The sequence below is a fragment of the Petromyzon marinus genome, chromosome 16 (assembly GCF_048934315.1).
Source record: "Petromyzon marinus isolate PM22_M1 ecotype Great Lakes invasive population chromosome 16, UKy_Petmar_22M1.pri1.0, whole genome shotgun sequence".
In the NCBI taxonomy this organism is placed as follows: Eukaryota; Metazoa; Chordata; class Hyperoartia; order Petromyzontiformes; family Petromyzontidae; genus Petromyzon; species Petromyzon marinus.
Window position 1 is genome coordinate 8,936,443 of NC_133682.1, and position 12,057 is coordinate 8,948,499.

The window sequence follows — 12,057 nt, forward strand, 5'->3', positions numbered from 1 at the left end:
ATAAAATAACACCGTACGAAATGCGTATACCGCTGTTAGTGACCAATTAATAACACATTTATCCACAATCAAGCTTTAGTCATTTCCAGAATTATTTAATAACTCACCCGTCCCTCCCCATACATAAATAAAGTATACGGTGCCTGATAAACCATAAATGATTGCAGCTGATAATCCTAAAGAACCAGAAGACTCTCTTGACAGCAGGAGCCCAGCAGATGGGCACGGCTCATAAATAATTCCCAACGATGTGTAAATAGCAATATGCTAAAGGCAGTCGTGTTGCTAATACAGAGGTGTAACTATGAGCAGTGGCAGTGAAACAACTACTCTTGTTTCGGTCATGACGTTACTTTAAAAAAAAAACAGTTTCTTATTTATTTAAATTCAAAATGCACATTTATATATTTGTCTTGAGGTATCGACGACGAACTTAGGTTCTTTGCAGATATATACGTAAATGCATTGCATGATTATCCAGGATAATGGGGGGTGGCCTGGGTTGCAGATTAACCGAGCTTGAAAAATAAATAAGTAAATACATATTTGTATGCGCGTAGCGGCGGTTTCATTAAAAGCTGCTCTTCGTCGAGGGCCGGTGAGTACGTGCCCACGTGACCGCAAACGAGTCGGCAATGTAAAACAGAAGTGAATTGTGTTACGCCACAACGTATTGATTGTTTAATGGGACGTGAGGTCGGAGAATGCGTTGTCTGTGTTTATTGCATCTTCATGCAAAATGTTTACGCGCCTACTCGTTTGTGGTCGCATGGACACTGGAGTCACTGACGAAGAGTGAGGATCAGCTAAAATGAAACCGGCGTGCGAATAAAGTGGTTAATATTTTGTCAAGCACGGTTAATCCACAACCCACATAACACTCCCACATATAAACAGAACTGAACAATGACATTCAAATTGAATTGAATGTTGTTTGCAGAAGCTACCCATGAGGAAAATGGCAGCAGAAACTTCAATACGAAGCATTTTCCACGGCTTAAATATATACCCACATGATGTCTCTAATTCCATAATCACTATAGGGCCGATAAAATTAGTACCATCTTAATAGGAGTCGACTGCAGTTGCCCAATTGATTACCTGGTCCTCGTAATAGGAATGTGGAATGTCCACAAATAGCTCATGAATGATAATGACGATGAGCACGACTCAATGCTCACTTGAGCAGGGAGACTTATTGCTCTTTCTTAGTTGTAGTTGTAATTCTATGAACATTTTGTGGCACAAAGAAATTTGATTTTCTTAAATGCGTTATGCTGTGATGCATTGTATATGTGTCCAGTATGTATATTAAGTGGTCATTCAACTTACTGACGAGTCTGCCACAGGAATGTTGAATTTTCACCGCTAACTCAAGGCTTTGAATTCAGATGAATGCCACCAAATGCTTGTATGAGTTTGGGGGCTCAATACGTATGTTTAACGCATGCATACATTGCTTAAACATATAATGATATACACACTCATCAATATGTATTATGTTGTTATAGGTTGGGCATGACGGTCACCCATCCAAGTACTAAGCAGAATCAACCCTGATTGGATTCTAATATGTGACTAGATCGGGCATATTTTCGGTGATTTGGTCATAGGCGCAGATGCACATTTACTCTATAATAGACTGTGATCACCCAAAACAGAAGCATGGAACATACAGCAATTCAATGCCCGATTCCCAAATACGAAGGAGGCATCATATAAACATCGATACAACACTCCGCTTACTCCTGACGCAATTACCTTGCTCATGAACCACCTCAATGTACAACTATAGTCGTTGCTCTACATCAACATCAGCCATGACAAATAAGTGAATGCAATTAAACAAACTCCTTCCTTTGCCCGTGGAGCAGCCCATACAAGGATGCGCATGAAGTCACAGTTACAACAACAATTCCAAACCCATCACAATACATTTGTACTCCGCAGCGATGCATTGAAAAACTCAAGTGAAAAATAAGGGCACTGCAATGGGACCCTGCTGCTCGTGCGATGTTTTAGCGGCGGAAAATAATCGGGCCCGCCAAAGCCACCGTGCTAGCGCTGCAAAAGATGGAAACTGTGGAAACCACTTGGACAAGATGGCGACTCCCCTTCGATCTTTTTTTTTATAGAAAAATAAATTATCTTCGATTGCAGGCGAAACATCTCTCTTCGTGTCGGCTATTTTAAGCTTCTTTTTTTTTACAGCTGTCAATAGGTTTACTCCGGAATATGACTACTGTATCTGCTTTGCCACGCCACGCTCGCTCTGAGCGGATACGTTTGATTACGTGTGGAAGCTAGATTGGGAAAGCAGCATTTTGTATTTGGACTCAACCCTGCAGTATGATCTTTTGTAAATGTGTTGGGGCGGGGGGGGAGTCATGCAACAACAAGACATTGTTAAACATGGAATTATTGGCTTGGCTATATCCATTTAGAAGGGGGCTGTATCCTCACCCAGCATCCCCCGATGCTATGGGGGGTGGGGGGGGGAGGCAGTGTTTGAACAAATTTCAAGCAAAAGCGGTCTCGTTACAAATAAGTGATACAGATGTAATTTGTGATCACATGCGTTCATACTCGATCTGTTATTGTAAGCACATTGTAAATAAACCTCTTTCGCGGATGGACACATCTGTGTGGTCTGTTGTCTGCAAAAAAGCAAGCGGTAAGGAGAGCCGATCGCATTGCCGATGAAAACCCAAGTGGGCTTCCCAAACGTAGGCCTCCCAACGATTAAACACCATCAAATATTCATGGAGGTAAAGAGGTTAGCTGAATATTTCAGGGAGGACGATAAAAAAAAAATCCATACGTAGAAATGATTACTTATGTAAATAATGTAAAGTGCAAATGCCAAGACATTTACGATAATGTAATACACACATAATTGTCCTGAATGATTGGCAGTATAGCATTTTTCTCATCATGCGTATATTCGTTCCGTTGTTTAAAATCGATATATCAAGTTAAACATAAGTACGCTCAATCAACTGTTGGCAGGAAAGCTATGAAACTAAGGCACTTGTTGAATATGGGAATGTTAGATTTCACTGTTCAGCCATGGGCTAAAATGAACTCTGACTTTAAAAAAGGAGCACTAACAGCTGTAATCACAAAACATAATTAAAACAATTCTATGAAGTTTTTTTTGAAAGTCAAAACATTGATGTAAATACGTAGTATTTATAATATGTGTTGTATAAAAAAAAATATCATTGCTTATCAGGTGATGTTTGAGTGTATATATATGTGTTAAGGCCTATGATCAAATAAAAGCTGGAAAAATTCCCAATCTCATTAGATCTTAGGCAGTAAGCTGGTTTGAGCTTGCAGGCTTGACCATGGAAACACGTGGATAGCCGAGAGGTTTGCTGTAGGCTGTGGGGCTATGTGGCGGCGGGTAGTGGGACATTGCTGCTAAATTCAGTGTTGTAATGTGCCTCTATGATCCTCGCCCTCACCATCTGGCACGCAAGAGCATGCTCAGATAGGGTCAATGGAACTCTGCGACCAGCACGACACGGGGAGGCCCTCGTCTAGCAGTTGCTTGATGACAAGGCTGTACATGATAACATTATATATATACACACCTCCATTCATTCGACTGCTATCAAATTCAGCAAATGGCTTTCAGTATTCATTCATTATTTTGTATTTATTTTGGGGGGGTTTCATGAATTATTTCAATGTTCAGTGTCTGCTGCTGCGTCTTGTACAGCCTGCTTTGAGCTCGATGATTGAATGTGCTTTATAAATGGAATATATTGTTATTATTATGTGTTCATATGTGTGTACAACGATTATAATTGGACTGGCGGTATCCGAATCAAACAGCATCTCATTGTAAGAGAATGGCCACTCTGCTGCCAGTCTGGTGAACACAACAGTTAACTGGTGATTTTGATAAAAAAAGAGCGAGTTGTTAGTTTGAAAGTTCCTGGTTTATGACTTGGAGGAAATCGGGGGCTTGTTGTTCCTACAGACATTGCCGCAATTTACGCGCTGACTTTTTTCCTCCCTTCAAGAAACTGAGAGAGGGACCACGTGTTGCCAAGATTGAAATGTGCGAATTCATAAGGTGAGTGGGGGGAGGGGTATTTTGATCATCAACATAAATAAACCTTGGTCGACACATATAATTCATTTATCATGGACCCATCCGCGCTTCAAGCGACTTACCATCTTTTCTATTAATTTCATTCATGCCCAGTTCTGAATCCATTCCACGAGGAAACCAAAAGGAGTTGTACCTCTGCAATTTACGGACACAATAAACACACACAGACACATACACGTTATAAAAGTATACTACGCTATCGTGAAGTAATACAATTTGAAAGCTCCATTACGCTAAAGTATATGTATAATGCTTCGTTGCTGTAGAGTGTTATCCAATTCCTTTTTGAATGCGAATGCCGTCTTTGCATCCAGGAGAGTCAAATTACATTTTGGTCAAATCTATGTATGTTGAACTTCTTTCGCGCCGTACGTAGCCAACCGTGCTAATCGGATGTGCGGGACAACTCCCTAAAATAGGATAACTACTGCCACTTTTAACTCGGCGTGAACAAGAGTATGTCTACATAAATTATAAACACCGCATCGCTATCTTCCTTGTAAATACAGTATATGTGAATGCGTATACACATGTACGAGTATATTATAAATGTTCCCACGAGCGACATGCTCACGCGATGCAGCCACGAAACCTCTCGCTGTGACACAGGTCGTATGGCCCCTGCGTTATTCCCCAACGGGAGCATTGGCTGAGTGGTGCGGTTTTTTTGGCAACAGAATGCTCCAGTTTGCTTGACCCATCAATTCACCAATTGACAAACAGCAGACTATTTACGCTTCCACACGGATGGGTAAAGCGTCACACCCTCCACATGTATGCATGTACGTGGGTTTCAAAACCTAACCCAATCTCCGAAGCCAAGTTGAAATGTTACATGTAGAAAATATAAATTAATTGCAGTTATGTGTATGACATCGTGTTGCATGCATGACAACATGTATAATGTAAGAATATTTAAAATGCTTTTAGATATATTACCTACTCTTATTGGGCTTGAACAACTAAGTTTACATATATCTGAGCCCAAAGGGACTGAGCTGTAACCGTCATGCTGTTTAGCATTGAACGTTGAAAACAATTAAATATTTTTTAGTTTTAGATATTAAATTGCTTGTCGTCTCAATAAACACCGCCATTCATATTAATTTGCATGTAACTGAAGGGAAAGTGGGTCAATTTGTCACGAAGGCCTAAAAAATGGTGTGTGTGCAACACATGATAAACACATTCTAATTATCATAGCCTCTTCTTAAAATCGTAAGTGCTATTTGTAATGATGTGTATAATGTGAGCAAAATATAAATTGATACATCGCCAACCATCAAATTATTGTATATGCAGTGTGATTTATATATTCATGCAGTATACCTTACACAATATTACGGATCATGTTCGTATCACAAATGCATGTTATACATCCACCTCCAATTGTATTTCTCAATAGTAAAAATGTAAGAAAAATTCAAACATTAAATTGGCATTAACACTGCACAATTGTCCTCGTCTATGTGTTGTCGTATGCTACGGTGAAACGTGTGCTTGGCCACGAAGACACCCCTTACCCTGCTCCTGAAGCACATGTACATCCCCGTCACGAGCAGCAGCAGCAGAACGACGGCGGCCGCGGACCCAGCGATGACTTTGTTTTTTTTGCCATTCGCACGATCGCAACAGGTGACCAAACACAACGCATATAATGCAACGCTTGATTATTACTATTATAACAACATAGCGCCGACGCGCGTGCACATGATTTATTATGATTGTGATCGGAATGTGAAATTAACTCGCGAAATAAAATTAACAACAACAACAAGAACAAAAAACTCTGCGAAAAAAAAACGTAAGCTTATTTGAGAATTAAATCATGCTCCATTTACGGAACGCCATTAACCCGCTTTGGGGCATTCGAACGTGATTATCATCCCGCATCAAGGCCTCCAATTTAAACGACGTTTTACCAAACAGTGCGACGACGCTTCACAGTGATTATTTTTAAATTTCAGGCGACAGACATTGCTCACCACGCGTATTCGGCAGAGGCGACGCTGCGACTGTCGCCGCTCGGCTGCGCGCTGTGGAAGTTGGACAATTGATCGTTGACGTTGAGATCGGAGACGCGACGGTGGTGGTGGACGCGTTGGTGGCGGTGGTGGTGGTGGTGGACGCGTTGCCGCTGAAAGTCGTCGCGTTTTGCGTCGCGCTCAGACTGCGGTTCGCTGTTGGGATCGAACCCGGCGCAGCTATCGACGACGACGACGTTGGTGTTGTCGTCTCATTCGGTGCGACGCCGATCACCGCGGTGTTATTCGCCTTGGCGTCTGAGACCGAGCCGGCGGCAAACTGCACAACTGGAATGACAACGAAACAAAAAGCAGAACGAGAGGCAAGCCTTAAAACTTGTTTTCGTCACGTATTTGCTTCGCGCACTGAGCTTTAACTTAGAACAATCTCGCCGATAGAGCTGGCACCTTTGGCATTCGAACCGAATGTGGTACAGGATTGCCCTTTAACATATCATTCTCACGCGAGAGAGCGGGCACACACATTTAGCACTTCCTGCAGCCTCCGAGAGCAATCATTAACAAAACAGCCCAGTATCGTTATTCTTTGTTGCTTGCTTTAAGTTAACTTGTAAAAGATGCACCGATGCCCACCAAAGTTTGTTCCTATTTACTGGTGAGCTGAACACAAGCAACCATTTACATTTTGAGCATTTCCTTTCGGCACGCGACGATTTCTAGCAGCTAATTTTACTTTTCAACGCAAGACGGAAAAGGGTATAGCACTTACTGCAGACGAAAAGAAGGTGCGTCCAAGCCATAATGAGTGGAAAGTGTTGACAACGTTGATTCCCGTGTGTTTCCGAACGCTTGAGGAACAGTGATAGAGGCACAGCCACGGAGAGTAACTTGGCTCCCACTGACTATATCCGAAGAAGGCAGTCAACTGGGCACAAGCTCTCCTTATCTCACTGTGCAGGTTTTCCTTTAAACTTTCAAAAACGGCCAATCGCTGCCCACACCACACTGCCCCCGCCCTCTGCCCCTTATAAAATGATTGTGGTGCCAGAAATGAACGCATGGCGAAATTTTAATGTTGGGAATACAAATTTGAGCTTAGAAAGTTACATTTGGGAATGTGCATGGAGTGGTAATTTTTTTTGTATATGGTCACAAGGATCGCGAGAAAGTTCGTATGTGCTTTCGTGAAATGTAAGAAATTGGCACTGATATTCCCATACATTGAGCTGTCGAGGGTATCGCTGTGAACGGCAATTTTTTTTTATTGCCGAGGCATTGCGAACCACCTGTTAGATACATTGCAGATGTATGTATTCGATTGTACAAAGCAGCCAAATTTTAAACATTTATTGTGAATCAGTTTGACATAGAAAAAAACTAAATTGCAAAGTAATTTTAACTCCTCTGAGCTGTACTTCATTGTAATAATGTTTATTTTATATTATTTTTCATCATATCGCAGGGTATTCACAAACTACTCATGCTATAGGTCGCTATACTGTGGTTTGTTGAAAAAGGATTAAAATGAAGCAATTTTCAGCCCAAAAAGTGTTCAATAGTTAAGTGTGTCATCTGAAGTTACGTCTCCAAATTGAGCACATTCGTCTGTAATAATAATAATAGGTGACGTTTCAGACAATGTCCCTTTTAGGCAGTACATAGAGAGGAAGGGCCATTGTATATTATATATATTTCAGGCAGTGTTGTTGACTAATGTGTTGAGTCTTCGTGTTATTTGTGCTTGGGCAGCACTGTCGCTGGAGTATCGCCAAAATAATTTGTTAAAATTTAAACAAAATCCGTGGAACTAAACGCCGAGGTAGATTTTGTTCGTTTTTGTTTAAAAATAATTTCATAAATAGTAAATATGCATCAGGTGGGGGTGTTGGTGCAGTGGTTAGCGTTCTGCGTACGTTCGGAACCGAGCGAACCAAATTATATTCCTGGCCACTGCAAACGTCAGTCACGAGGGATATCTGGACTGGTCCGTAACAACCGGCAAGGAGCAGCATTATGAAGTATGGTCAAACAACCCACGTGGGTCAGGGCAGGAGGCCTGACCCATGGAGGAGGCCTTCATCCAGCAGTGGATTCACAACGAGCTAAATGAAGTACATGCTTTTGTGGGACTATGAAAAACACATTTTGGTATTAAATATTTTTTTTTTAAAAATAATTGTGCCAATTAAATAACAATGCAATTTTTAACAAGCACAATATTTCACAGATATAAATGACCGTGACTCTGAGATTCTGTACTATAATGTCAAAATTGGTCCGCAAAATAAATGTTTTACGTACAACAGCAACCAGGCGCAGGCCTGTATCACACAAGCGGTCATCGTTTATCTGGTCAAGTTGGTCTGTTGGACGCAAAAATGAATGAGAGTACAACTGCATTAATATGCAACGTAAATAAATTACATTGATGTCAATAAACCATGGAATGTGCTCGCGATACATATTATGGTCTAACCTTGCACACACACACACACTATTGTTTGCAGTATTTTATTAATGCCTTGAAACATAAGCATGCAAACACAGCAGCGGTCAACAGCCAGATATTGCTTCGTTATAACATTTTATTTAGTACACATTTTTATATAAGCTTTTCTTAGATCAAAGGCAATCTGTGAAAAATAGTATATACCATATGAATACATGTATGATGATTGTTCATAATTATAATGATATAAATGGTGCAAGTTTATACAGATAAAACATAACTTTAAACCAGTGCTCGAGTGTTTTGTGATCTCTGAACATACGTTATTTATATCTATATATAAAATGACAGCTAATATGGTTCACAAATCTAAAGTAACACGTACAAATCATCTGTAAAGTTGACATCACTTAAACAAACCAAGACAACGCGTATAGACTGAAAATAAACATGCATAGCAAATATTACTTTTACTACGACAGTGGAATAAACAAACTTGTCACTTGAAACAAAATAAGATGAATACACCTAAATATAACAACACCATTGTAATGGCACGTATGAGCAAAGTGAAGTAATTGATCATTTCCCAGCAATGCGATGTGCAGATTCACATGCTCCACGATTTGCCTGAAAACCTCACGGCTAGAGCCCAATGTTCCCTCGACCCCACAAATCCCGAACCCGTCCACTCATTTCTCTCCTTGTAGCGTGTTTCACCGAAACATTTTTTCCAGCGGCAACAATTAAAACGTACAACGCCACCTTCCACAAATCCAAAAAGTGTGTTGTTTGTCAGTCCCCGCTCCGTATCGGCCGCGTTGTTTGACTGCTGATGCAGGAGCTACGCAGTGGTTTGCGAAAGCAACTTGGATTCAGAGTTCTTGGGCTAAGAATATAAACATGCTGTGGAGTAAATTTTGATTTAAAGCTTTCGTGACTGCAGTAATTCATATTCTTGGTTCTTTCGGAAAAGTCACGTTGGAGGGAAACAATAAAATAATAAAATACATATTAAACAATAAAATTCTCACGACGTTTCGACTGTAACACCTGATGATGACTGTTTGTGTTACAGTCGAAACGTCGTGAGAATTTTATTGTTTTATATATATTTTATTGTTTCCCTTCAACGTGACTTTACCGAAAGAACCAAGAATATGCTGTGGAGTGTAAAGGTTGGACATTCAACTCAAGTATCATCACCCTGTGTCCATTCCATCAGCTCGTGAGTGGCGACGATGGGGCTGAACACACTTCCGCCATGCTTCTTCTTCTGTAGCCAGTTCTCCTGCTTTCGTTCAATTGCAAACCTGGCATTTATTCAATAAATTTCGATCGTTTGAACTTAAAGTAGAACAATCATAACACGATGCGTCCCACAATTACGAATCCATCTCCTGCATTACTCTGCCTCCCTAGGGTAGCCATCAATTCAACGGAGGGGTACACGCCAGGGGACAAATTTATTTCACGCAATGTTGGAGTTTTCCAAATTCACGCGTAAATGTCTTGTGTTGATGATTCACCGGTAATGTTACGCATTCTACGCATTTACTAATACAGATGTGTGCTTATTGAATGGGTGCATCATTACTGGACACATTGTACATGATTGCACGTAACGAATATTCAGAATGTTGGAAATAATGTAGTCTACTTATATATATAATTGTTTATGTATTGTTTATGTAATGCATTATGTAGTATATCCTGCATTGCGCAGTTTATAATGGTAATTGCATACAAATGCAAATTTTGCATTAACCATGCAAGGGGTGGTAACGCACGCAAATAACGTAATTTTTTTTTATTGTTTAGAAATTATTTAATAAAATACCAAATGCCAGTTTGCAAATGTTTGATTGATATTGATTGACTTTTAAATTCTTGTATAGACACTCATTGTATATATAGTGTTATCAATGTCAGAAATGCATTTACACTGATTGCATTGTCCAACATATTACACGCTGATCAGATGATGCACAACTACTACGCCTTACAACAAACCATGACTGAGGAGCAGTGGGTTTGCAGCAATTCGCTATGAACCTCGCTGCCTGAGTTCGAATCCAGGCCACAGCTAACATCAGTGGCGAGGGATATCTGAACTGGCCCTGGGCTCCCACCTTCACCAACTTGCAATGCCAATCATGGGGAAATATGAATACGGTATAATTTTAGTCTGGCAGGCTGTTGGCCATTCCGAAACGTACGTCAACCAGCAGTTGTGTTGATTTTTTTAAGGTCTCAGCCCTTCTGGGGCTGATCAGAAGCGTCACGCTCGCTAAACACGTGCTGCTGGATTTGTGCTACGCATTGTCGTATGGGCTCCCTCAAAAAATGACGAGGCCCTGTCAGCACAAAAAAGAAACTATAAAATGTTTGATAACGATTTATCACCCAGAATACCCCGCAACAGCACAATAAATGTTTAACAATTTAAAGCAGAATGGAGTGGGGAAGCCTTCAACCAGCAGAGTATTTACACATGGCTGAATGTTCGCATAATTATGTTATGGCAGTCCTTATACCGGATGAATTGAATGTTAGATGTGGGAAAATGTCAAATCTGAAAACATTGCCATTGTGTCAATGACGATTTCTTTTGGCGTCTTTATGGAGGGCGTTAATAGATCACTGTACTCTTAATGAACACCAATCCTTTACGGGGAGGATTTCTATACAACTCACACTTAACTTCTAATTTAGCAATCTTTGGAAGAACGTAATCAACCAGGAAAAGTGTCAACTGTTGTGTTAACCAACTCTCTGTGTTGCATTGCATTACATTTATATTTTTTCCGCCTGAGGACGACCGCTTTTGTTGCCATCAAAACGTCGTGATATTTTATTGTTCTACCCACGTGACTTTACCGAAAGAACCAAAGAGTATGGATTCCTGCAGTCACGAAAGCTTCAAATCGAGATTTTACGAGGTGTGTTTTCTCAAACATTCTATTTCTCGCTCTTAATTTTACCCAGATTTGTCAAGTTCCAATTTGTCTCCTCCGGCCGCTCTCATTGACATGCCACTTTCTTTGCCCCACCAGCACTCTCTCTATAAAATGCCTCGAGACAGAGTCGTTGTGTCTCTGTGTGTCTCTCTCTGTGTGTTTCTGTGTGTGTCTCTCTGTGTGTGTGTCTCTCTATCTTGTGTGTCTCTCTATGTGTCTCCGTGTCTGTGTTTGTCTCTCTCTCTCTCAAATTTAGCAATATTTGGAAGAACGTAATCAACCAGATAAAGTGTTAACTGTTGTGTTAGCCGACTCTCTGCATTGCATTGCGTTACATTTCTTAGTCTACTCGGTTTGTTTTCTCATTCATTCACACCTGATGACGGTTTCTCGTGTTGCAATCGAAACGTCGTATTCTGTTATTTTATTTTATTTCTACGTGACTTTACCGAAAGAACCAAAGAGTATGGTGTTCCTGCAGTCACGAAAGCTTCAAATCAAGTTTCAACCAATCCTGTGATAACATGACACTTGTAG

General features: G+C 40.6%; 1 protein-coding gene and 1 long non-coding RNA gene across 2 annotated transcripts in view; one reads left to right on the plus strand and one right to left on the minus strand.

The window, feature by feature from the left end:
- The window catches only part of LOC116942856 (uncharacterized), a 95,316-nt gene extending 88,209 nt beyond the window's left edge, over window positions 1–7,107 (minus strand). Inside the window, exons 1-4 of the mRNA XM_032955236.2 lie at window positions 6,881–7,107; window positions 6,112–6,438; window positions 5,650–5,726; window positions 4,189–4,261 (exon numbers count right to left, since the gene is read on the minus strand). Of these exons, the coding sequence (XP_032811127.2) occupies window positions 4,189–4,261; window positions 5,650–5,726; window positions 6,112–6,438; window positions 6,881–6,911 (508 nt within the window). The 5' untranslated portion in view covers window positions 6,912–7,107. The remainder of the gene's footprint in view (window positions 1–4,188; window positions 4,262–5,649; window positions 5,727–6,111; window positions 6,439–6,880) is intronic.
- On the plus strand, window positions 3,219–6,204 carry LOC116942857 (uncharacterized). The gene is made up of 3 exons (XR_004402859.2): window positions 3,219–4,087; window positions 5,639–5,761; window positions 6,094–6,204. It is a non-coding gene; the product is annotated as an uncharacterized LOC116942857 (long non-coding RNA).
- Window positions 7,108–12,057: the final 4,950 nt, after the last annotated feature.